Genomic DNA, 26,745 nt, shown 5'->3' with positions numbered 1-26,745 from the left:
TACATTACTAAAGATACACAAAGACAAAATCAGTCTTCAGTTTTATTAAGTTCCATATACATCAATATGTGTTCAGCTGCAATACAAAAAAAAGAAATCAAGTTCAAATCTGATGACTTTTACAAAGGGGGCAGGAACCTTCAACTATTTCACCCTCGTCAGACGGCCACAATTGCAAAGCAACTCCTCAGCTTCTTACTGCACTTTCAGTAGGTTTTACAGTTTATTAGCAACGTCCCAAAAACAGTCTTTTATGCCACTGAAGGATGAGTGGAAATGGATGCAAAACGTTGTTCCACTTTGAACTCTGAACATTTGGACATGATGCTCAGTAGAACTCAGCCACTGAGCGGTTAAGCAGACATGATGACCACAAAAATGGTCGAAAGAAATCTTTCCACAAAGTGTAAAAAAAAAAAAAAAGGTAAAAAATAAAGATACATGGAAATACGAGAGCTCCTTAAGAGTTTTCTCCGAGGTAAACTTTCTCCTGAAATGCCTCAGGTGTTTCTGCTCCTCGGTTCAGGCCCGCAGATGGAGACAGGTCCAGAGAGGTCCCCGTACAGCTTTAAACGGGAAGGGGGGCGGCCCCGCCTGACTGGTCCTGTGAAAGCAGCACTGCTGGTTGCACGCCGGAGCATCACAGAGTTCAGTTCAGAAAAGCCTTTTTTTTTAGGCAAGTGCATTTAGTTTGCTCAATGTGCAACGCTTTCTAAGAGGCTGAAGAAGACTGAAGCTTGTTGTTATGAGACCTACAGGATGTGGAGAGAGAGCAGCTGTTGAGAGCTCTTCACATTACACATCTGTACAGCTTAAAGGCAGACAGAGAAGCTGCAAGAGTCGGGATCATGCAGCCATGTTGGCGTGATGACACTGGAATGCATTTATTGGTGCTTTTTTTTTCTTTTTCCACAGCTACAAAATCAGGGGCAGTGGGAACAAATCCCTCCTTCTTGTAGTACATTTTAGAATGTAAAAAACAAAATCTAAAATGTTTGGTTTTCATCATTATTTAAAACGTACATAGTCACTTTAGTATGCAGACGGGTCAAACTGAGGGTGAAGGAACATAGAAAAGTTGCATAAATATATCTCTCTCATAATAAAATGTGCAGCTTTATACATTGTAGACAACATATTTAACATATCTAATCCAAAACTGAGATGTTTTTAGCAAATAAATACAGGTTAGAAACCCAAATGTATTTAAAATCCCACTGAATCCTTCCTACTGGGTGTCGATCAGAAAACAGGGAAATGAAAATGTCGACATGGCTGCTTTTTCATTATCAGTAGTTGGGATCTTTTTTTTTTCTGTTTTGAATACAAAAAAAAAAGAAGATTTAAAGATCACTAGAGACCCCGGCATCCAGTCCAGACTCCAGCTAGACTGGCCCACTTAAGAATCTGACAATCTGTAAGAAAGAACACATGGGATGGCTTCAAACAAAAGCATGCACCAAAGGTGAACAGACACTAATGCAAGACGATGCAAATGATCCTGATGTGACCGATGCTGGACAGAAAACTTCAACTCTATTATGGCTGCTTTGTGAAAAGGAGAAAACTCTAAAGAGCTAATAAAAACAATCCAAAAGATGTCTAATGTCCTACTCTGATTATCTTTTGATCTATTTTAATTATCATTATGCTGTTTTTAGCTAAAATCCTTTTGGATGGTGTTGTTTTTTAGGACAGAGTTTCTGCAGAGCAGCAGCAGTTCGTTAGTAATTTTTTTCTCTAAATTGTGGGCAGGACCTTCCACTTCCTATTGCTGAAAGCTCTCTGTTTACACTCTCTCCTGCTAGCCCATCACACCCTAAACCTAACATTAGCAGTACAACAAAAATGGCGAGCAATATTGGAGCTATCCGGGCGTGCGGTCTGGAGCCAGATGTCATCTCAGAGGAGGAAAACAAAGACGTTCATGGGTCTATTTGTGCACAAATGAATGCATCAGAATGGAGTGGAGCAGGAAGCTTGAGGCCCACCCGGTGTATTTTCTAAGTAACAAATAATTGTTACTGATTCACAACAATTTGAGTAAAGAAATTCTCAAAAATGTCATTTGAAGCTTACTTTTCTGCTTTTAGGCAAGAAACATTTGAAAACATTTTGTCGGACTAAATACGTTTATACGATGTAAAATATAAAACAATTGTTCTTTTATTTAGAAAATAAAAGGTTATATTTAATTAATGCATGTTTACCCCTTCATGGTGACTTGTTTCAAATATGAGCGTATTCTGGCTAAGCTAAGAGGAAGTGTTTAAATGATAATGCAAACAAAAAGTTGACATTGTGTTTCTTTCCAAAGTAAACCTGTAAAAATGGATTTTTGTTAATGTTGCTTCAAACATTTTTCAGAATAAGATTTACTTGAAATTGAAGGCTTATCTTCATTCTACCTAACAGTCCTGACAATGAAAACCATCTTAGATCAGTGCCTGACAGCTGGAAGTCTTTAACCTTTAAAGAAGTTGTGTTTTTGGTGTTTTTAACACGTTCTTGTGGCATTTTTCTGAGCTGAAGAGTCCCTGTAAAAACATGAATGGTATTAAGGTTGAATCTGAATACTACCCCTACCCCTCCAACTGTAGGGGCATTTGGAGCTGTAATGGTGCCAGAACTTGAGTTTCTGAGACACTATGTTTCCATAACTCTCTGCTTGGAAGGATAAATGTAGGAGTGTGGGAATAATTCGGTTTTAGCCTTAATCTCTTGCATTTAAGGAGTTAATCTGGACTATTGGCATTTATTTCTGTTCTTAAATTCAATTAATGACATTTTTCTTGGTTTACTGCTTTAGTTGTGATTCTTATGCCCTTAAGCTTTTTCTGTAAATGACTGCATATGAATTCCATGAGCACATTAAAAAGAAACTGCTATCCGAGTGTGTAGAATTGGTTCCAGCTTTCACTGAGTTAGTGTTGTAAGTTTAAGACACACATGCAGATGGTGGAGGAAAAAAAACAAAGTGTCATGGAAGGAGAAGGAAAAGCGACAGGACTGATCCAGCGAAGCCGGTCAGAGCTCGCAGTGAGCCGAGAAGCGGAGGGCAGAGGAAAAAAGCCGAGCTTGAACCTTCCGTCAGAGCCGCTGCCTCGTCTTACCTGCTCGCCTTGAACCCTTTCAGCTTCTGCACAAAGAAGGCCTCCAGCACCTCCGCACACTGAAAGAAGGGGGTGTCGTTGGGATTGTAGTAGCGACAGTTGTCAAAGATTTTGGTCACGTCTGCCACGAACTCCGTGAGCTTCTGGTAATGTCGCTTTTGCAGATGGGTTTCCATCGTGGAGAAATCTGAAAGTCAGGAATGGCGTCAGTGAGCCGTGCTTCACTTCCTTCTGCGGTTTGTTTTTCATCGTTCGCTCCTACCCATTGGTTCCTTGATGACCCGATAATAATCTGGGGCGTCGTGGGGATCCACCGGTTCTAGGAAAGGCCACGCCATTTTGTGTGACTGCAAAAACAAAAGCAAAATAACAATAAAGACAAAAAAGGGATGAAAACCACATTTAAAATTATAACAGTAATTAAAGAGATCCCTCGCTATACTGCGGTTCACCTTTAGCAGTTTTTTTTCTAGGCAAACTTGCATGTTTTACTAATTAATGGATAACAGCAAACTGTAATGAGTGTTGTGCTTGGCTGTATTCTACTGTCAATCAATCTCCGTGCCGTCTCTCCTGTCGAGAAAGCGTTCCATTTTCCAGAGCTGCATAATTCTTTGATGCGATCAAATCTTTGTTTTCATTCTATAAAACTAGAACTTTGACAGTTTAAACAAGAGAGAAAAGGGAAAATGTTGTTTAAGAAAAGAGTAGAAAGCGTGCAGTGAGGAGTTTTACAGCCTCAAAACATCTATACTCCTACTGTCTGGTGTTGGTGTTATTAGAAAATAACTCCTGAGAAAACCGAGGGACCACAGTAAGGTGTTGTGTGTAGACGAGAGGATTCCGACCTGCAATGAACGCAATATTCTTTTTAAGCCCTCGTAGTCCTTGTCTGTGAGGGGCGATAAAACTGTCATGGCGTCTTCTGTGGACTGACACTGTGGACAGACGTACAGGTCGATGTGATTGGCTTCGCTCTGCAGGATGCCCACACAGCGCCCGTGGTACCAGTTCTGGCAGCGGTCACAGCCGATGTAAAACCTGCAGGAGAGCCATTGCTGTGCATCAGTACCGGCTTTGGAACAAGACGGCGAATTTTCAGTGGATCCCTTCGAGCCTTACTGGGATTCATCGTACGGCGTCCGGCAGATGCAGTACAGCTCCTCGCTGCAGCCTCCTTCCTGGCTGCGCTTGCAGTCGCTGCACACAAAGTCCTCCAACTTCTTGGCTTCTTTCTCCGTGATGCCGACACATGCGCCATGGAACCAGTTGGAGCACAGGTCGCAACCGATGTAAAACCTGGGAGAAAAAGGCAACTTTTACGACAACAACCGGCATCAGTGATGTCTGATGTGCAGGAGATGGTTGGTGCCGAGCGTACTTGGACTCGTCGTAGGGCGTTTTGCAGATACAGTACAGTTTGGTGTCCTTCTTGTGATCTTTTGAGGTAGAAGACAGTTTCTTCTTCTTCTTTTTGTGTTTGGAGTCTCGGTCCTTGTCCTTGTCCCTGTCCTCGTCTTTGTCTCTCTCCCGGTGTCTGTCGCGCTCCTGATCACGCTCCTTTTCTTGATCCCGGTCCCGTTCTCTGTCTTTGTCCCGTTTCTTGGTCTTCTCGTGGTGTCTGTCTCGATCTCTGCTTTTTTCTCTGTCTCTCTCGTCGTCTCTCTTGCGCTTGTGGGTGGAGGACGGAGGCGCCGTGGCGTGGGGGAGCTGTGGCGGCTGAACGAGGTGGGAGGACTGGGCGGCGGCAGCCGCCTTCACCGTTGCTGCGGCGGCCTGGGTAATGGCAGCCCGGGCCTTCTCCTTTTCTCGCTGTAGCCTCGCCAAGTCCCTCCTCAGCTCCTCCTGACAGGAAAAGCATTCATGAATAATCTGTTTTGCTCATGTACTGCAGAAACTTTGCATCCCGTCTCACAGAGTTTACATCTCTGTGGTGGAATTTCTAAAGACCTGCACTTGAAGCTGCAGCTCCTTGTCCAGCAGCGCCCTCTTCTTCAGGATTTCAGCCTTCAGCTGCTCTTTGTGTTTGTACAGCAGCGCGGTCAGCTTGGTGGCGTTCTGCTTGGAGCGTTTCTGCTCCACCACCTCTTCTTTTTTCCTTTTCTTAGCGGCCTGCTTCTCATCCTTTTCTATCTTGTCGAGGATGAACTTCATTACCTGGTTGCACACGATCATTCTGAGGGCAGAAAATTCTATGTGAGGCGAGGCGTTGTCTGGTTTAGAGAAAAGGAGTCTTCCAGAAAATGTAACATTCAGAAATGAAGTGAGATCAAACTCAGATTGGGTAAATGTGACATTAGGAGACCCAAACCTCTGGTTCTCCTCTCGTTCTGCAGCAGCCTGGGTCTTCCTTTGCTTCAGCTGTTCTACTGCAGAATTTTGCTTCACTAACACCTAATATTCATTAGAAAAATGCAGTTAATAAGAATACAAATCACCTGCAAAGGAATCTTGTTTTCCTCAGGGCCTACCTGCTTCTGCGAGCCGTCTTTAGGACTTAACACCTGCGTGTTCTGCTCCTGTTCCCTTTTAGCCTCGTTGTGTTTCTTCTTCTTTGGCACATGCTGGACTTGCTGCTGTGGCTGAATCCTTGGAAGCTGCTCCTGAACTCCTGCTGACGCCTGAATGGTCACCATGTTCTGGAGTTGGTGGGCCTGAATTGGGCCGGTTTTCTGCTGGATCTGGATGGGGAGCTGCAGCTTGATTTGCTGGGGAACAGCGCCTCCCTGCTGCTGGGCCTGCGCCTGGATCTGGGCCTGGATCTGAGCTGCAACATGCGGCGGTAGAGCGGACAGCAGCTGGACTGGCTGTTGGAGACCTGGAACAGTGATGAGTTGATGCCTGATGGGGGACTGGACCTGGATCTGAGGCTGTGTTTGGACTTGAGACTGACTTTGAGGTTGGAACTGGACTTGGAGTTTCGCCTGGACTTGGGTTGGGGCTTGGACCTGAAGCTGTTGCGTGACCCGGGCCGGTTGTGGGGCCTGCACTGTAAACTGGGGCTGCGTCTGGACGTGTGACTGAATGTGGAGCTGGGGCTGCAGGGACGAGTGAGTTTGAACTTGGTTTTGCTGCTGAAGCTGGACCTGGACCTGGGGAAGGAGGTGGGATTGGATCTGGGGTTGAGGTTGAAGCTGAATTTGGGTCTGTGGCTGGGATAGAAGCTGCGGTTCAGTCTGTGGTTTAGTTTGAAATGATGCTTGTACCTGGTGGAACTGGACCTGGGTCGGGGACTGCAGCTGGGCCTGGAATTGTGCTTGGGTTTGAGTCTGCAGCGGGGCCACACTTTTTGTTGGGGACTGCAGCTGGATTTGGGTTTGCGGCTGAAGTTGTGCTCTGGGCTGGAACTGAACCTGGATCTGGGGGTGAATCTGAGCAGGAGTCTGGATGTGTGGCATCTGCTGAACCTGTGCGCACATTTGGGTCTGGAGCTGAAGAGGAGTATGGGCTTGGGGCTGTGGGGGTCTTGTGGGGGACACCACAGAGGAAACGGGTATCCCCTTCACATGAACCTGCACTGCTGAGATGGTCTGCGGCAGTTGCTGTGTGGATATCAAAGCAGTGGGCTGGACTTGTGCTCGAGTGGGCGGAGTCAGGGGTGGCTGAGGCGAAGGAGTAATGGGGGAGGCTGTGGGGACTGATACAGAGCCAGGTACAGACACCAGGGCAGGTGGTGTGACTGGAGCTGCAGCCTGCTGAGCCGTCTGAACTGCAGTCTGAGGTTCTGAGAAAGCTGGAGGCCAACCTTGGGGCTGAGCTGCCCTCTGCTCTATCCGAGCTACAACAGGAAAGAAGTGAAGCTTTAAAGTTTGACCAGCTTAAAGAAACATCCTCAAAGGAAACACTCAGGGTGTGGAAATCGTCCTTACCTGGCACTGAAGGTGTGGTGGAGGTGGCTGTGACTGGTGTCACAACAGCATTTGCTACAGCTGTAAGTGGAGGAACAGAAACTGCAGAGAGGATCTGGGTTGCTGGCTTGGCTGGTGATGGGACGGGACTTTGAGCAGACAGAGCAGTCATGACTGGGGCAGAAATAGGTGTAAGGGCAGACATTGGAGCCTGGACAGGGCAAGGTAGTGAGGGAGAAACTGGGATTTGGCTCAAGTTGGATGGAGCTGCTGCAGAAGCAACTTGTATTAGAGACCTGACGGTAACTGCAGATGAAGCAGCTGCAGGAGCAGACATCTGCACTGGAACAGATGTTGGAATTAAGCTTTGGGCAGGACTGAGGGGCTGTGGGTGGATTTGAGATCTCTGGACTGAAAGCAAACATGTACTCTTAACAGGGGTGGTGTTGGGCGTCAGGGTGGCGTTGGGTGTAAAAGTGGTGCTGGCCATCTGTGTGGAGTTAGGTATAAGGGCGGTGTTGGTGGTCAGAGTTGTGTTTGGTGTAAAGGTGGTGGTAGATGTCAGGGAAGCGTTGGGCATTAGGGTAGTGTTTGATGTAAAGATGGTGTTGTTGGGTGTCAGAGCGGTGTTAAGTGTAGAGGTGGTGCTGGGCATCAAGGTGGAGTTGGGAGTAAAGGTGGCAGTGGATGTCAAGGTGGTGTTAAGTGTAGAGGTGGTGTTGGGCGCCAGGGCGGTGTTTGATGTGAAGGTGGTGTTGGGCACCAGGGCGGTGTTGGGAACTAGAGTGGTGTTTGGCGTAGAGGTGGTGCTAGGTGTCAGGGCAAAGCTGGGAGTCAAGGTGGTGTTGGATATTGGGGTGGTATTAGGTGTTAGGGCGGTGTTGGGTATTAGGGCGGTGTTGTGTGCCAGAGAGGTGTTGGGTATCAGGGTGGTGTTGTGTGTTAGGGCGGTGTTGGGTATCAGGGTGGTGTTGTGTGTCAGGGCGGTGCTGGGTATCAGGGTGGTGTTGTGTGTCAGGGCGGTGCTGGGTATTAGGGTGGTGTTGTGTGTCAGGGGGGTGCTGGGTATCAGGGTGGTGTTGTGTGTCAGGGCGGTGCTGGGTATCAGGGTGGTGTTGTGTGTCAGGGCGGTGCTGGGTATTAGGGTGGTGTTGTGTGTCAGGGCGGTGCTGGGTATTAGGGTGGTGTTGTGTGTCAGGGCGGTGCTGGGTATTAGGGTGGTGTTGTGTGTCAGGGCGGTGTTGGGTATTAGGGTGGTGTTGTGTGTCAGAGCAGGGATGTGGGTACTGGTTTGGTTCTGTGGGGGCTGTGAGACCACGACTTGTCTAGGAGTCACACTCAGGCTTGAGGGAGGCTGGATTGAAACCGATGGAGAGGGGGAGGTTAAATACTGCGCTCCAACCAAACCCAGTGACTGGGTAGGGACAGGTGATGGTGCAGTGGCAGGGATCTGTGTTTGTAGGGCAGTTTGAGCCACAGCCTGGGGCAGAGCAGGTGAAGTAGCAACCACTGGGGTTTGAACAGAGGCAGAAACTGGGCTGTGGGCGGAGCTTAAAATTTGTGATGGGCTTGACATGTGTGTAGGAGCGGGCAGTGGTGCCGTCATTTGTGTTTGGGCCATGGAGGATGGAGTTGTGTGGACCTGTGCTTGGACTTGGGTGGGTATCTGGGTCTGGGCGGGGACAGGTTTTGCAGGAGCAGCAGTTGGGGAAGGGGCAGCAGAGGAGGACGGGGGCATAGGCGTGAAGAGGAAGCGCTGCACCTGACCATTGGGCATGGCGGCCTGCATTAACTGCTGACCAGGACCGGGGATGACAGTAACGCCCTGTGGGATGATTTGAAGCTGCCCCTGGGTTTGACCTTGACCTTGGATCACCACCGTTAGTCCTGGGTTTCCTCCCTGCATAGTTTTAGACAAAACCCATCTTCAGCCTCATAAACGACAACATTCAAGGTTAAATGAAAAAGGGGTTGTCCTTTACCTGTGCCCCCTGTGTCAGCTGCATAAGCTGAGCCATCGTCAGCTTGACTTGACCCTGCTGGGGTTTTTGGGCCGGAGCAGCAAAGTTCTGTCCTGCAGGGGCAGGAGATGCTGCTGCAGAACCTGTGACGGCTGGTTGATGATTACGTTTCATCTGGGTCAAAGCCTGCTGAGGTGAAGCTGCACCAAGAGTTTACATTTGATTAGTTCTTTTTTTTAACATACAACACAAACAACATTAGTTTGCAGAAGTTGAAACCTTGTTGAGCTGCAGCTGAATTTCTCATGGTGGAGGTAGATGGAGAAACGGGCGCCGCTGTGCTTGTGGTCGTCAGGCCTCCCGTGGTGACGGTCTAAAAACAAAAGTTCAAACATTAGTGAGCGTCCTTTGGAGCTGCGTTTCATTAAAAGCAAAGCTGGTGGGGTGAGCGTCACTGCACCTGCTGCTGAGCGTTTGAGGACGGGGGCGCAGATCTGAGGTTGATGTTGCCCGTTGTAGGGTGTAGTGCGCTGTAGGTCCTAAGGTTTGCTGGAGGCCCAGATGGGAAAATACTGACAACTTTCTGCTGACCTGCACCTGTTGATGAGAGGAGAAAGATGGATGATGAGGACAGAGCAGCACCCTTTTGAAGTAAATGCCCTCAAAAAACAGCAGTTTTATTTTAGACCAGAAGTAATTCAATGAAACGTGTATGTTTGATTTTCGACAAGAATTCAAAGAAATATGGCTTTTTACTGAAAAACAAAAAGAGAGAAAAATGGTGAGAAATCCTGAGGTATTTATTGAGCGGCGGGCGCAGTACGATTCTCTAGAGGCAGCGTGTTTTCTGCAACTTTTTTTTCCTGCTTGCCCTGTCCAGCAGCAAACAGATGAGAGCTGCAGGCCTCTGTTACAATAGTGGGTTCAATAGCGGGTTATGAATCTTCTGACAAACGAGGTGTATATTTGTATAAACCCCTTTTGGATTTAAGACTAAACTTAGTAATGAGTAATTTGCACTGATTTCTTGTTAACTGGACGGGAAGGCAAAGAGAAAGACAGTGGGATGTTAGAGATAGAGGATAAAGGAAGTAGAGGATGAAAAGAGGCAACAAGTAGCTGGAGGTTTCTCATAATTACGATCAAATGTAGATGACAGTCAAAAGTAGGGGTCGACCAATTACCAGTACTGATTTATTTGTTTTTTTACTGACTTATTTATTTTTAAATGAACAAAGTTATTTGCTGGTGTTTGTTTTATTCTAAATTTTGATGCCAATATCAAAATTTGCACTTTCACTGCAAATGAATATCAGCACCAAATATTGGTTACTGATAATAATAATTAACGACCCTGACATTTTTTTAAAAACAACACCTCGATCAATCTCCAGGGGAGCCAGTTTAGCTCGTGCTGGTTTGCGGCGCCTTCCGTCCGTGAAACCCGGGTTCGACTCCGGGCTGCTCCCTGTTCCCTTCTCTACCTCTGCCGGTTCCAAGCCCGGTTTGAGAAGGTTGTGTCAGGAAGGGCATCCGGCGTAAAACATTGCCAAATTTACCATGCGACTCATTCGCTGTGGCGACCCCTGATGGGAGAAGCCGAAAGTGGAAGACCTCGATCAATCTCCACAGACACACTCAAATATTACAAACATACCTGTTGGCTCTAAAAAACCATCACACACATACATCAACATGTACACAATACAAATACAGCTTTCAAGCTCATGCTTGTGCAAACAAACACACACAGGTCAAGCATGTTTCATTCATGCTCGCATAATATTTGCGAAAAGTGAGCGGGCAAAGAGGCGAAAAGTTCAAATATTGGAACTTGCATCCTGTCAACCAATCAGGGACTCAGCTTTGGTCCATGACACGTTGATGATCAGCAGCTAAAGTCCAAAACCAACATGGAGACTTGGAAGCTGATTGTTGCTTTTTGTTCCCCTCCTAAACTTTATGATATTTTCTTATTTGGATCGAGACAATAACAAAAAAAGGTCCTCTGAATTTATGTTAATTTTTTCTCCTTCCTGTGACAGAAAGTCATCAACCTGGGTCACAGAGACATGGAAGCACCACTGAAAGCGCCGTCATTCAGACGCAGCTGCTGCAGTAGATGGTGAAGCTCGCCGTACCGCGAGAGTCTCTGAATGATCTCATGAACCCAGACGTGAAGACGTGGTGACCGATGCTTTTGTAGAGCTCTTCTAAATAAATAATCCTGGTCTCTCAATGTCATCCGCGTCTTTCACGTGCCAGCAAAACTATTGATAGTAGCTCCTCCCACACGCGGCAGGACACACTTTTGGAGGAGCAGGGAATCTGACGTGCGTCAACAGCTGTGGCGGATGCAGATTTGCTGCGTGAACCGCGCTCGGTGTGAAAGCAGCATCAAAACATCTTCATATCAGCAACATTTGGAAGGCATGAGCTCCAAGCACAACCGTTTCCTGCTCTCTGGAGTAGGAAACGGTCTTCCCAGCAGAGGGCAGCAGGAATGCCGGTCCGGAGCCGCTGCCAGCCGAAAGGAGCTGTGCCACGTACCATGAGGTCTGTGGTGTCCAATCCCAGGAGCTGGGATTTGGAAAATCTGATGGTTCACTGGAGTTCAGATGATTCCTCTCAGAGTGTTATTCAAAGAGGCTGTAAGCCCATTTGACCAACATTCTAATGTTAAAAAATGAAATGTAGTTTCCCTTTCGGCTTTTCCCATCAGGGGTCGCCACAGCGAACGAGTCGCATGGTAAACTTGGCAACGTTTTACGCCGGACGCCCTTCCTGACGCAACCTTCTCAAAGCAACTGGGCTTGGGACCGGCACAGAAGTAGAGAAGGGAACAGGGAGCAGCCCGGAGTCGAACCCTGGTTTCACGGACGGAAGGCGCCGCAAACCAGCACGAGCTAAACCGGCTCCCTAATGTTAAAAAATGAAATACTGGGGAAAAACTGAAAACTAAAATAAAACCGAGAAAGTAGTCAAAATAGACTTTAACTCCTGATAACCTCCTCCACCTCCTCCTCCTCCTCCTCCTTCTGCTGCTGCTGCTCACCAGAGCTGTTGGTGGTTTGACCCTGTTTAACCCAGGAAGCAAAGGACTGGTGGAAGTTCTTGTCCTGCTGGAAGGGAACTGTGGAGCCGAGCTTGGAGGCCAGCACCATTTTAGCTCCGGTGGGCGCCTGTCCTGCCCTCAGGGTCGTGGGGGTGCTGGCTGCAGTGGTGGTGATGGTGGTCGTGGTGGAAGTGGCAGCAGTCGTATTTAGTCTCTGCTGCTCGAGGCGTTTCTACAAACAGAAGACGTTGGTGCTGGTGGTCAGACGGGTGCGGATGTGGAAGCAGAGAAGGCAGGAGCCGCTCTGGCCGAACTCACCTGCTGAGCTGCCAGTCTGGCCTGCTTCAGCTGATGCTCCAAATGGGCCTTCACTTCATCTGCTGTCTTTAGAGTGCTGCTGCTTTTGGAGGAGTCTATTCCTTGGGACTTTTCCCTTTCCAGTCTGCAACAACAAAAAAAGGTGAAGGCTAGAAGGAGAAGGGAATTCCTGATAAAAAGGCACGGAGGACCGCTTGCTTCCCACCTCTCTGCAAAAGCTCTGATCTCCCATAACTCCAGTTCCTCTTCAGGCACCCACGTCTCCACGGCGACAGGTCCAGACAGTTTGGCTGGCTCTTGCTTTTTGGGCCTCAAGGCACTTGAACGAAGACCTTTCCTCTGGGGAGTCGGAGTTTCTGCTAATAAAAACCCCCCAAAAAACAAACAAACGTTCTGAAAATGTTCAACAGCGTGTTGATATTTCAACATAAGATTTTTCTTCTTCTTACCTTTGGGGGTGTCTCTATTCCCCAGGGGGCAGATGATCTTCCTGATGCAGTATTCTGAGCGGATGCCATAAGGCCCCACGTCTCTTCGTTTAATGATCTCAGTTGTGATTATGTCTGTGTCCGTGGTTTCTATAGAAAAAATCAAAGGCGTCAGGTAAACAAAATAGACACAAAAGCAGCTTCAGCTTTCAGGAAATGCAAACTGAGGGCAAAGTTTCCCCCTTGAGGTTACTCCTTTACCACCAGAGCCTTGTGGTTTCACTTTAAAGTGGTGAAGAGTTTACAAAATCAACGTTAACCCGCTGGTTCTGTTGCAGCGAAAAGCAGCTTTGCCCCTTTCAGATGGTATCGGTGCAAAGCCGAAAAGTCACAGTAGGTCAAAGAACGTCTGTTATTTAGCGACATCTCTGGTGTTAAAGGGTTAAAAGCAGACGTTTCTGACCTTTGCGGGTGGTTCCTACAGCAGAAGACGGCTTCACGCCCATGTCATCCCACCTCAGGCAGGCCCACAGCAGTCGCAGCATCAAACTGACTCCTGCCAGAGATCTCACAGTCTGCAGGCGGTACCTGAACCCACAGAAGAGATCTCCTTTCAGGATTACATCCACCCTCAATCAAACAGTCAAACTCTACTCATAAAATATGGTTTCAATCACTGTTAGCGGATTTAAAAATATACAAATAATCTAAGTTACAGGTAACAGCCGGAGGATTTCTTGCTTGTTTTAGGGTTTACAAGAAACAAATCATAAATGTACAGAAGCAAATGAGCAGGATGAGGTTTATAATCAACAGCAATGGCGTTTATTTAAAGGTCCACTCTGAAGAACATTGTATTATGGTATTTTGAACATGTTGTTGTGTCTTTTTTCTGTTAATGGAGGACTTTTATGAAAGAAATTACCGTAAGCTCAAATTAGCATGTATGAGTTTTAATTTTTTCATATTGTTGTGAATTAGGAGTAAAAAGTCCGTTGAATACAAGCTTATATGTGTCGTTGAAAATATGCTGGGTGGGCCACAAGCTCCCCGTTTCACGCTCTCAGCCACAGGGAGGGGAGGGGGGGGGGGGTTCCTCCGTGTCAACGGTCCCGCCCACAACTCAGAGGTGAATTTCTAATGAGCGATTGCCACTCTGCAGAAACTATGTCCTAGAAAACGACTTTTTTTTTTACATAAATTTGGGTAAAAATGGCATAATTATTCATAAAACCACAGTAGATTGGAAAAGATGATCCGAGTGGAAATCTAATTGGAAAATAGTAAAGAAATCATAGCATAACGACACAATTATCAAATTTTAGTCGAAACTGTTGAAGTATAGATAATAAAGACATGTCTAACATTAATAACAATTGGTTTAGCAGTTACTGCGACATCCGGTCAGTATGTTTGGGAGTAATGTATAGGTTTGCTGGGGTTCAGGTATTTTCTGTGTGTAGAATATGCTGAAACGCCTAGACTGAAAGGAGGCGTTGGATTAGTGTTAGCAAATGGCTTCACTCCTCTCATTTCTTTCATTTTAACTGTATTATCTCATTTCTAGGCATTTCTTAGAAACCGTGCAGACGTTTGGAACTTCTGAAGCATCATATGGTGTAAAAGCGCCTTGAATGTGCGACAGACCTCCAGCTGATCCCAAAGGTGGGTCTTGGTGACGGGTACGGCCAGATGTCTGTGGCCGGCTTGGCGTTGTAGTTGAAGATGGGAACTTCTCTGAAGCCGGCCTTCCTGGCCAGCCTTTTCAAGTCATCATTCGGGAGGACAAAGATGCTCTTCTTGCTGCTCTTGGTCACAAACTTGCGATAGGACGGCAGGGCGGTTCCAGAGCGGGCTTTTTTGGTTTTGGAAAACTTGAGCAGGGTGACGCGGTCTCTGGTGGAGTACTCCTTGCTTATGGTCATGGAAGCAGCTGGTGCGGCGGCAGAAGTGCTGACTTTGGCGTCGCCAAATCTTTTCTTGAGGGAAGAGGCGACTCCCGAACTGTGCTGGTTGTTGGGGGGAAGTGACCTGCTGGACGTCACGTCAGGCGTGTCATGAAGGGGCGGGTTTTTGGGTTCCTGTGGAGCTGCGTTAGGAATGGGAGTCTTTAAAGTTTCACTGTTGGTGCAGTTTTCTGGATTTTTACTCCCCAGAGAAGCTGGCGCTTCAAGCCTCGCAGGTATGGGCCCATCCCTGTTTGGGGGCCCCTCCTCATCTCCAACGTGGTTTTCTACCTTTGGGACTTTAAGAGGGGGTGGATGAGCCATGTTGGAGAGGTTCCCATTCATCAGAGACTTTAAATGCTCTCTCGGAGGCTCTTTCACGCCCTCCTGGACTTGACTGGCAGAGTCGGAGCTCCTGTTTGGATCTTCTTGTGGAGTTTCTCCGTTGACCTGTGATGTACTGCTCTTGCTTTGGGTCACCTCTGAACTCTCATTTTCAGAGTTTCTGCTGCTCTGCTTCATTTCCTCGAAGCTTCGTTTCTTAGAAATCTCCTCCATCGGAGTGTCTTCAGAGTTCTTGTGGCGGTTTGGTTCGGGTTTTCCGTTCAGTTCTTTGTGGATACTGGTGTCCTCGCCGTTTCCGTGGACTGCTTGTGTTCTGGCGTCTGTGCTGCTGGTCATGTTGGCGTGTTCCTGATCAAACTCCAGTTTTTTCACCACGTGGTCTTTCACCTGCAGACTCTCCTCCTCCGCTCGGACCCCTGGGGTCACTGCAGGCTCTTGTTTCTTGAAACTTTCAGTTTTAACTGCAGCTGTAGGCTTTGCAGCCGCTGCTGCTTTGTTCTGGAGGGCCGCCAGTCTCAACCGTTCCAGTCTCTGCTTCTCCTCCAGCGTGAACTGTTTGACCCGCCGCTCCAAGAGTCCATCCAGTTTGGACGGCTTCACCTTTTTCTTATAAGCTGTCCGCAGCTGGAAGCCCTCGCTGACGTTCACAACGTCGTAGAAAAGTTTGGACTCTGTGTTCTCCTTCTTGGGCGGTTCACATTTCTGGTTTTCCTCCTCTTCAGCAGGCGGGGATGCAGCACATTTGAGTTGATCTTTTTCTGCATCAGAGAACCAAAGACATCAGCACATTAAAAAAACACAAACATATGCTAGCCTGATAGCATTGTTTCGTTTTACCTTTAATCTCCGTAGAAGCAGAAGTTGGTGGCTCAATTTCCATTTTTTCCTCTTCTTTTATCTCTTCTGGTTTTTCCAGCTTCTCCTCTTTGATGGTTTGAGGTTTGCTGTCATCTTCTAAAGAACTGCAGTCGGGTTTGGCAATTGTGGACGGATGTTCCTGAAATCTGGCCTGGCCGTTACCTTCCAGGTCTTTGCGGTAGTTCACATTGGTGTTTCCTGGAAGCCTTGGGACAAACCGCGGCACGCGTGTCTTACTAACCCAACACCAGCCCCCATATCCGGTCACTCGGAATTCCTCGCCCTTCTGCTTCCAGACCTTTAGATACAGCGGGAAAAAAATTGGATGAACCAACATTTAGATGAAGCACCAACATGCAGACTTGATGGGCGGAGGGCCCTTTTACCTGGTGTTTGATGGGGAAGGTGTACTTCACCCATGTGGCTTGTTGCAGGATCTCTTCATCCTCAAGTTTTTTCTCTCGTTTCTTTACCTTCTCCTTCTCCTCCCGCTCCATGGCAGTCATGCGATGCAGCCTGAAGAAAAGAAACAGCAGAGAAGCTAAAAACAGGAAACCTTTATTTTCATTTTAAAATTTTGAGAAATGATACATCATGATGTTTTTGTTTTTGTCTGGTCTTTGTTCTTTTTTGAAAGCTTTAGAGACTTTTTTTGACTAAATACATTTCCAGATCTTGTTGCTCTGCACACAGCACACCTTTACTTATTTCTAAAAAATCTGCAAAATCTCTCTGTACTCCTGGCACTTTATATCTTGATCCACTCTTGGAGGATCTGCTTTTCTTTTTTAGGTGGAGCTCTCGTTCTCGATCTCGTTGGCACAAACCAAGCCCGCCCCGCCTTTTCCCATCCTGTTGCTGAAAGCTCTCTGTTACCAGGTTCTCCAGCTAGCTTACAGCCCCTCACACCTCCAACCTAACATTATGCAGCTGTACATCAGAGACGAGCTAAATAATTGTCTCCAAGCAGATCCATCAGAATGGAGCGAAGCGGGGAGCTTGTGGGCTGCAAAGCGTATTTTCTTCATAACAAATAAGCTCTTCTTCACGCAACATTTTTTCTTCTCCTGATTCACGATTTAAATAAAGAACTACTCAGAAATGTAATTTTAAGCTAAATTTTCTTTATACATGTCCTCCATCATCGGAAAAATGCGACAAAAACATGTTAAAAAGACCAAAAACAACATTTCCGTTGGTGTGGGTCTTTCAATATTTCCCTCACAGGGTAAATAGTAGAAGATGGATTCACACAAGTTCTTGAAATCTGCTGGATTTTTATTGCAACTGAAGATCTTGTGTTTTGTTTTTTTAATGGCCTGCGAAAACCTTGGTTCAGTCTTTAGGAAAGTAACCCAAGATGACAAAAATATGGCCGTTTCAGACCCACACCGTCTCATCCTCCCCCTACCTTGTATGTCCGAGTGAATCTTTCCAGATTGGCAGCGTGACCACAGGCTTGATTGCACATTCCAGGATTGCCAAAGCCAAAGCGAATTCTCTGGCTTTGCTGCACATCTGTACCGCTTTGTTCCAATTATTTCTGTGGAAAACAAAGACCAACCGTTTTAAAAATACATCAAAGTTAAATCCAAACACAAAAACTTTTGCTGTGAAGAGTTCCAGCCAAAGCCTTCATTCCTGTGTTTGTACCTGTGTGATGCCCAGTTGGGGTGCATGAAAGGAGACGGGACGCTCGTTTCCAGCTGGATGATGGTGAGACGCAGCGTGGAAACGGTGAGACTCCTCGAGCCGTAAATGGAGCCGTTCCACTTGAACTCGGACGCCGTGGTCAAACTGAACTTGTGGGAGAGGTGCCGCCTCTTGTCGTGGTCCTCCCGGTGCTGATGCTTGTTGAGTGCCAGCAGGTTGATGCTGTACTGGTTGCTGTAGACCCTGTACTTCCCTTCTTGACCCAGTTTGAACAAGGTGTTCAAACCTGACGCGAGTTCTCTTTTTAGGAGGCTGAGGCGCCAGCTGTCGCAGTCGAAGGGGACGGGGGACGACTGAAACAACAGGAAACATGATGGGTTTTTAGCTGCAGTTCCTGTGCAGCTCACTCAGAAACAGCTAATGGGTTCAGTCTTCCATCTGTGTTTTAGGCTGAAAGCATCCCTTCACCTCTTTGCTGCCTCTGGATGTCTGGGCCTTCAGCTCCGACCCTGCAGCTCTCTTGCTCTTCATCCTCTCGTTGTCGTCTGTCATTCAGGGAACAGATAACATTAGAACAACAACAACTAGGGCCCCCACACACAAGAGCGGCTTTCTGTCAGCATTCCACAGGGATGCTTACCGGTCCTGTCCTGGCTGGTGAATGAGGACTGGGAGGACCTGTCAGCCAGGTCCGACAGTTCTGGTTCTGTGCTGCTCACACCTGCAGGATCTTGGTCACTAGGCTGATGTGGTGGATCTTGGGTTGGTGTGAGAGAGTCCGCTTTGAGCTCGTCTGAAGGAAAATAAATCTAATGAGAAACATGCTTTAAAGAGAATGAAAACTGTTTTTATTCTAATGCATAAGAAAAAGTCCTTTGCATGCAAAACTGAGCAATTGGAATAAAAGATGTGTGACAAACATTTGCAGTGTGGAGAAAACATCAAACAGTGAAGACATTTTATATGAGCGACATCATGAAGTGAGATGGATTTTGGACACTCTCTTTTTGGGCGGCAGCGCCTCAGACGGTTAAGCAGGTAGGCCAATGGTCAAAGGATCCGAGGGTCGATCCCCGCTCCCCCCAGTCAACCGTCGTTGTGTCCTTGGGCAAGACACTTCCCCCTCCCCTGTCTCCAGGGCGCATGAATGCATATGATGGTCAGAGGGGCTGTAGGCGCCCCCCCCCCCTTTGTCAGTCTGCCTCCAGGGCAGCTGTGGCTCCATCAGCAGCCCTCCGTCATCAAGTATGAATGAGGAGTATTCGTGTTGAAGGGCTTTTTTTGTAGAAATTCTAAGAAGTGTTGACGTCTAACAAAATCCAGATGATTCCTTCAGACATGCCTGAAGTTTGAGGCTGAAAGCAAAATTCTTTGATGATACATAACTGAAGAAAACAAGCTCTTTCTGTGAGAGAAACAGGTGCACTGACAATACAAACTGAAACCTGCTATACCAGCTACATCCGTCACTTCCAAGTTCATTTAGGATCATTTATCCAGATGTAGGAATTATGGGGTTCATTTTTTAAATAGGTTTCTGTGTAGGGCAATGAAAGATGACCTCTGTTTCCTTCAGAGGAGCTCCTCAAAGATCTCATGCCAAAAACAAACATGCAAACACAGGAAATGAAGAACTAGGCTTTTAGCGGCAGCCTGTGCTGGTATTTGACCTAAAGCCCTGCTAACAAACAGGTGCTTCTGCAGACGGAGAGCATGACATGGACCAGCATGCTGCAAACAACAAAGACAGCCAGACGAAGGCTCTGGGACGTGCAGTGGGGGTGGGGACGGCTCAGGGGCTGGCTCAGGAGTACCTGCTGCTTGTGCTTCATTATGTTTGGAATCAAATGATTCTGCTTTAGGTCCAGGGGGGTCCTGGTGAGCAGAGGCGGGGCAATCTCCTGCTGCAGGCTGAACAGAAGCGGCTGGGGAGCAGCAGAAAGGGCCAACAGTACCGGGAGAGTCAGGATGTCCGTTTGCAATGAAGAGAAGAACATCGAGCACAGACTGGCCTGACATTTCTGCAGCAAACTGAGGTCCACGCGTGTGCAGAAACACCAGTAGCTTTAGATGAGACACAGACAGGACAAACCCAGGATTACCTTGTGAGCTCCCATCTTCCATCGACTCGGATCCCTCTGCCTTCTCAGGCTCCGATGAGGGTTCCACTCTCTCCTCTGCTGGATTTATGGAGGTGCTTTCGGCTTCCTGCTTCGCCTCCTCTGCTCGCCTCTTAGCTTCCTGCTTCGCCGCCCGCCGGATCTTCAAACGCTCCGTGACCACATCTACAAACAAACATCCTGTTTTCATCCAGGCAGCCAACCACAACACATCTGTGCGTGAGGGCAACATGAGACAAACGGAGGGAGGGCGCCGTTTCCAACAAGACCAGGGTTCAAGTACATTCCCCGCGTGATTGAGAGAATGACATGCAGAATGGAGGAAAACATGTTTAGGGGCTTCTAGCTGCTTCTTGTTGTAGACAAAAAGAAAACTATAAAACAGAGAAACAAGATTTGGCTTTAAAAACTCATCAGAAAAAATGTTGTATTTCAGGCTGATTTAGGTTATAAATGAAACTGATGCAACCGGGCTCGGAAGCAAGTCTATGTAAACACGCGGAACTATGTTTCAGGATTCCATGTTCACGTCCGTTTTCGGGTTGTACATACAAAGCATGTGACCATTGAACCTTAAACCACCTGAACTCATCAAAACACAGAAGTGCCAACAGTTTTAAAATTGATCATGGAGGAGAAATGAAGGATTGGTGTTTGTGCCAAGTCTTTCATATTTTGGAAAGAAAAGCCAGGAGCGAGATTTGCCCCACTTCCACTCATACCGTTAGTGTCGGGTAGTGACAGTCCAGTGTGAACACCGTATGCTAAAGCACATGCAAGAATGCTCGTTCAGCGCCTCGTTGAGCTCGCATCACATCCCTGGTGTGTAAGCAGCATCAGTGGTAACGATAGCAAAAACCTTTCCAAAAACACAGATGAGTCTAAATTCTTTAGGAAAAACTGCATGTCTGTGAGGTAAACACCAAAGTAAAAGTCCTGAAGCAGCTACAAACCAAAGAAAGATCAAGACCACCAGGCCAATAAATCTTCTTTAGAAATATTAAGTTTCCAAAAATCAAATTTTCGTGTATTTTAGCAGACGGAGAACCTTATCGAGTCTCCTTTTTACCAGGATCCTAGTGCAAGATAAAGACCGGCACCTTGCTATCTGTCAGAGCGGGAATCAGGGTCACGTGGAGAAAGTTTGATACCAACACATCCAGATGTTGAAGTCTGTCCAGACTTCAGCAGCAAACTCCTCAGTTTGACCACTGACTGAGAAGAGGGAAAATGAGGGGAAAACTGCTACTTGGGACTGACAGTGATAAAAAAACGCTTTAAGGTGCTTCCTGAACACAGCTCAGGCAGACAAATTAAATGAAATCCCTAAATCTGTCACACACCTAGGTGTGCGAGATCTGTTCTCCGCATTTGACCCATCCCCTGGGGGAGTGGTGAAAAATGTGCTTTTACCTTCTAAACTATAACAACAGGTCAGCTCTTTACCATTGACAACTGTGAGGTAGGCTTTATTGTTGCCCCGGGCTTTGTGAGTCAGCTCCTCGGTGATGTCCATGTGAGCTTGCACCTCCTCCATCAGCTCCTCCAGGGTGGCGTGCAGGTCAGTCTCCCAGTATTCCTTATCCAGCCGTTCCATGAGCTCCTCCAGCTGCACCTTGCTGCTGTAGTACCAGATCTTCTTCTTCTCGTGCTCCCCGTCTTCCTCACTGGGGAGAGGAGGAACAGCACGTTCAGAGGTGAGGAGGAGCTCTCTTCCATAACATGCTCGCTGTTCTGAAAGAGCTTCAAGTGGCGGCAATGTGCAAACTATTTCACTGATCAACGGAGAATGACTGCAGATGAGGATTGCGAGCCTGGACAACACGTCTCTACAAACTAAATAAATGACCAAATTCTTGGAGGATTGTTGCATTTTATACGCCAAGAAACTGTCCTAAGAATTTCCAGTTTTTCTTTCCAGCTGTTTCACATTTAGTCTGGGCAAAAGTAGACAGAGCAGGAACAAATGAGACAGCGTGAAACCATAATTTGCAGAGTTTGTGTCACTTTGGTCTGATTTAGAGCCTCCGTCTTGTTGGTCAAAGTGATTTCATAACAAAACAAGATAAGGATCTATGTGGTTTATCTTTTGGGCGAGGCATCAGGGCTAAACCGCTCATCGTGAGCGCCATAAAGGCTGCAAAGACGTGCAGAAATATGGCACTTTTTCCGTTAGTGAAAACTTGGCCTTTACTTGTAAATGTTTGCGGATTGATGCGACAATTTAAGCGTCCCAGGTAGACGTGAGATAAAATGTGTTTTTCTTTGTTTGACGTGAATTTTGCTGATGCAGGCTGGCCACATACAACCTTGTTTCTTAGAAAATATTTTTCTGGTTAAGCAGGACGACACTTCTGCAAGAGTATCAGAGCCACTATAAAGGAAAGCCACCAAATATGCACGACGTTAGAAAATGATGAGATAAAAAGTCATTAAATTAGGAGAAAAGTCTACATTGTATGATAATTACGTTGTACAGTTAAGAAAAAACGAGAAATAAAATCATAACTTTCTGATTAAAAAAAGCTATTTTACAAGGAAAAATCATTGAAAAAAATAAAATTGTAATTTCATGAGAATAAAGTTGTACATTTGATGAAATAAAGATTTGGCGAGATTCGCCCTTCCTATTTCACGCAAATAAACAGGCCTGTTTGATTAGCTTTGCTGAAAAATTTAAAAGGCTAATTTTAATATTTCATTTTTGAAAAAGCACGACTTTTTTCTTGTAAAAACAAAAACTTGGGATTTGTTTAATTTTTTTCATATTCATATAACTTTGGTCTCATAAAATTTTGACTTTTTTCCTTATAATTTTAAAACTGTTTTTTTTAGATTTATTCTTCTTCTTTTATGGTGGCCCTAAAACTCTGAAAACAACAAATGAATGAAGTCACCCCTTCCTAGAACAGATCATTCATACAATTCCTCAGGTTGACTTTTTTTGGTTTAAATTTGACTCCATGTTGTCATCTGGTACACAGGTCAGGTAAAGCTGTGGTTTAGGCCACATTCCTCGCTGATGGTGCAGAAAGTAAACATGGAGGACAGCGAGCTCCAAACTTACACAATAATCCTCCGAATGAGAAACCAATACTTCCTCTGGTGGCGGTCATATCCAATGGGCTCCTGGCGGATATACGGCCTGTTTTTTTGCGCCTCTGTCACACAGTCCGACACCCCGGACACCTTGTGCGCCACGCAGATCTCACACTGCCACTCATCCTCAGGAACTTCCTCCAGCGGCGGCTTCACACACTCGAGGTGGTAGACTGCTGAGCAGGTCTCACAACACAGCAGGTCGCCCAGCCGGTGACACACGCGGCAGTGGTCATCGTACTGCATCGTGCCGTCCGACATCAGCTCCTCGCGAGCGATGTTGGTGGTGAGGAACAGATCCACCAAGAACTGTAGCACCTTGATCTTACTTTCTAGAGGACCGCAGGGATAACCATCCATCTCCAAGTGTGGCAGAACATGGTGGTACTCCTTGTCGCTTTCGCAGTAAGACCGCAACACCTCAGGCCACGTCATCCCATCGATGAAATACAGAGTGGAGTTGACGCTGTCCTTAAGGTCCGCAGGGCCGAAGGTGGTGTTGGAAGAGTCCTCCTCTCGGAGGATGGCTTTCAACAGGGATGTGTGGGTCTCTGCAATGAGCGTGCACTGCTCCTGTCCGACCAGCGCTGCACAGAAGTCCTCGAAGCGAAAGGGGGAAAGCCGTAGCACCGTGCTAAAATTCCGTAGGACCTCGTAGATGGAGGTGATGTTGAGCAGCTCCTCGTTCGGCACCAGGAGGTCCTCAGACGTTTCTGGAAGCTCAAGAGAAGGAATCTCTTTGTCCTCAAGAATGGGAGTACGAGGACGGGGAACCGGAAGTTTCTTCCTCCCTGAAGGGTAAAAAAAAAACAACAACACATTTTACCTCACCAGAAACTAATATTTAGAACTTGATAGACCACTGAAATTTCAAAAAAATTTCAGTGGTCTTTTAATAATGATTTTGCTGTTATTAGCCAAAATCATAATATCTTTGTTGTTTTATTGGACATAGTTTCTGCAGAGCTGCAGGAGTGCATTAGAAATTCACCTCTGATTTTTGGATGAGGAAAACGACAACGTACGTGGATCTATTTGTCTGCAAGTGGATGCATCCGAATGAAGCGGAGCAGAAGGCTTGTGGCTTGGCGTAGTAACTATTATGTCACACAAGAGTTCTTTCAACACCTTTTTTTTTCCGTCTGGTCCTAATTCGCAATGATTTGAATATAGAAAAACTCAGAAAATCAACTTTAACCTTAATTAAAAGTTATAATGCCACAATAAAATGTTGAAAACACAATTTTCATCAGTGGGTCTTTAAAGAATAGAATGGCTTCTAGGTGCCATGAATCTGCATTTCTATGAGTTCTTGCAGCTATATTTACTTATTAAAAAAAAGAGCGAGCCTAATGTGATGTGAAATCACACTGATGATCTTGTGATAAACCTTTGCTGCACATGGCTCCTCACTGTCATCATTAGCTTAATGAGTCTGCCTCCTCCTGCAGCACACAGGGAAACACGATCTGACGTGTTTGGACTCACCAACGGTGACCGCATCACGAATATTTTATCCTGTGCAGTGGGGTAAATGCACTGTGAGTAAGTCCAAACCCAAACATTTAAGTCATTTACTGACAAAGTAGTGAAAGCTGTGGGAAAAACGGCTAACATGCTAGGTTAGCTGGCTTCTTTATTGGTTGTTTAAATTGGTTTAAATGAACACATTTGTGTTTTTATTTATATTTAATAGCCGTAAACTATTGGGTATCAAATTATATATAACATTAGGCTGAAAACACACTAAAAGAAGCAGGTAACACTACATCTGTGCTATTTGCTAGCATTAGCATGCTAACAGCTATGGTTTTGATAAGGATACAGCGGTGCGTTATGGGTAAAAAATAATATTTTAGCGATTGTAAAAACAATCTTTTAGTATTATTTGATTACATTAAGTTATGGCAACAAGCTGATCTGCGGCTGCATCCTCAGCTCACATGTAGCCGCTTCATTTAGCAGACTGAGGCCTGTTTTCATCCAGAGTGCATTCTCCATTTTGGACGATAAGGTTATAGCTTCCTGCAACATTCAGAAAGGGGTTGTTGTTTCTTTTCTCCAAAATGCATGTCAGTGGGCTGCTCGAGCCGGTGAGTGTGCATTCATTTACCCGGAGTGCTGGCGTGTGTGCTCTGGCTCCGAAAGCTGCTCTCCGTGCAGTAGCTGGCAGCATCTTCCTCCTCGTCCAGCACATCATCTTCCAGGCAGTCGGAGTCCTCTTTGAGGGCCTCGTCCTCCTCAGACTGGGGTTCCTCCTCAACAAACTCGTCCTCCTCCGACCTCAGGCTCACCGCGTCGTCGTCCTCGTCGCTCTCGTGGTCGTCGTACACCACTGTTTTGGGTGCCCCCGTCCGCCTTCCACCCCGTCCGCCCCTGCCTCCCCTGCCGCCGCCGCCTCTGCCTCGTCCCCTGCCCCGTGTTGACGCTCCAGATCCCCCTCTCCTCCTTCTAGTCGGCTTGGGGTTCTCCCTTATGGGGCTATCGCCGTCCTCATCCCCGCTGTCCCGAAACCGGGGTTTCAGGTTCCTCCTCGGTCGTAAGCCCCTGGTGGAAGCTGGGGACGGTTCCTCGGTTTGTAGCGGTTTGGCCTGCCTGCCCCTTTTCCCTCTCATGATAATAGACGAGGTCTCTATTATTTTTGAAATCCCTCCGTGCGTCGGTTTGGCATACGCAAACGCCAGCGAAACCGCTACGGCCGCGAAGCTCAGCCGGCAAGGGACGCGACGGTGCGGAGACCCCGTGGAGCCCCCGGTGTTCTTCGGGCATAAAAACTCAAAACGTTAGCCCGGCGTCCCGTCCAGATCCGCTTTGAGCCGCCATTTTTCTTCTCTGCCTCTGAGGCTGAACAAACAGCAGCAGGCCCTCGCTACGGTGTAGAGTCACGTGGTGTCTCTGCTGGCTGCCAGCGCTCAGGCAACAATGAGCAAAGTGACAACATAAACTACAACAAATAATCTCCAATTTAGCTTTAAATCACTAGTTTATTGAACAGTTTATTGCAGCATTTGTACTACACTTTATTCAGATAAAAATACAAACATTACAACATACTTATATATTACAAAAGCCTTTCAAAAAGTCCCACTCCGGTCATATTTGGATCAATTTTCAAATATTTCAGGTTGCGCAGTTTTGGGCCAAAATCCCAAAAACCTGTGCCTTTTTCTGGGACATAGTTTCTGCAGAGTCTTTAGAAATTCCCCTCTGAGTTGTGGGCGGGAGCCCACTGAGCGTATTTTCTACGTCACAAATAAGCCCTTTTTCCAACAGCATTTTTTATTCTGCTCCTGATTCAATATGATTTGAATGAAGAAATACTCAGAAATGCAGTTTAAATCTTAATTTTCTTTCTATATGTCCTGCATCATGAGAAAAACGCCACAAGGACATGTTAAAAACAACACAATTTCCCTCAGTGTGAGTCTTTAAAAATGACCGTTTCATATAAAAATTAATTTCTAATTATATAAAAAAACTTAAATGATAAAATAGTTTTTAGGTGGAACTTTTTATTGATGAAGAAAAATGCAAAAATCACAATGCTGAAAAAAACAAAGAACTATTGTGTTTAAAAAAACTTCCTTCCAGTTGATGAGTAAAAACAATGCAATCAATTCTAAATAGGGACTAAAGTATTTATGTCAAATAGACAATAAAATGTTTCTCTATTGCAGCTTCTAAGGTTTTTTGACAGAAGGCTGTGTATAATTTATCTTACTGAAACAAGAATTGTATTTTCTATTAAAATGGTGTATTATTCCTAATACAAATCTATGTTGTTTCCTCATAAAAAACACAGACTTTTGTTTTTTTACCAAACTTTTTTTCCTCATATAATGAGATTTTTGTGAAACAAATACCTATGCTCAAACTTAAAACATACAAATTACTCTTTCTTTTTTGTGTGAAGGAATTCATTCATTCATTAATTCATTCATACATTCTTCTTCCGTTTTGTCCCTTTCGGAGTCACGGGGCTGCTGGAGCCTATCCCAGCC

At 46.2% G+C, this 26,745-nt stretch overlaps 1 protein-coding gene across 5 annotated transcripts; it reads right to left on the bottom strand.

Annotated features, from left to right (window-relative positions):
- Positions 1-29: 29 nt before the first annotated feature.
- bptf (bromodomain PHD finger transcription factor) lies at positions 30-25,640 on the bottom strand. 5 transcript variants are annotated; one of them, XM_011478547.4, is made up of 30 exons: positions 24,858-25,640; positions 22,713-23,535; positions 21,092-21,312; positions 19,628-19,810; positions 19,340-19,450; positions 18,166-18,318; positions 17,994-18,070; positions 17,526-17,878; positions 17,284-17,415; positions 16,259-16,388; positions 15,852-16,170; positions 14,371-15,772; positions 13,187-13,311; positions 12,745-12,873; positions 12,501-12,654; positions 12,296-12,419; positions 11,978-12,209; positions 9,383-9,519; positions 9,202-9,295; positions 8,944-9,122; positions 6,983-8,861; positions 5,585-6,891; positions 5,425-5,507; positions 5,064-5,289; positions 4,495-4,958; positions 4,236-4,412; positions 3,962-4,154; positions 3,376-3,460; positions 3,114-3,300; positions 30-1,415 (listed from the first exon to the last, which is right to left on the bottom strand). In XM_011478547.4, the coding sequence occupies exons 1-30, from the start codon at positions 25,357-25,359 to the stop codon at positions 1,400-1,402; spliced, it is 10,197 nt and encodes a 3,398-aa protein (XP_011476849.1). In that variant the 5' UTR covers positions 25,360-25,640; the 3' UTR covers positions 30-1,399. The 5 variants fall into 5 exon arrangements, with proteins under 5 accessions (XP_011476849.1, XP_011476847.1, XP_011476848.1 ...); XM_011478545.4 differs by having other exon boundaries at positions 30-752; XM_011478546.4 differs by having other exon boundaries at positions 30-752; positions 12,501-12,651.
- Between the last annotated feature and the right edge of the window lie 1,105 nt (positions 25,641-26,745).

The sequence above is a fragment of the Oryzias latipes genome, chromosome 8, assembly GCF_053564925.1.
Source record: "Oryzias latipes strain Hd-rR chromosome 8, Olatipes_Hd-rR_3.1".
NCBI classification, from domain to species: domain Eukaryota; kingdom Metazoa; phylum Chordata; class Actinopteri; order Beloniformes; family Adrianichthyidae; genus Oryzias; species Oryzias latipes.
This window is presented reverse-complemented; position numbering and strand designations above follow the sequence as displayed.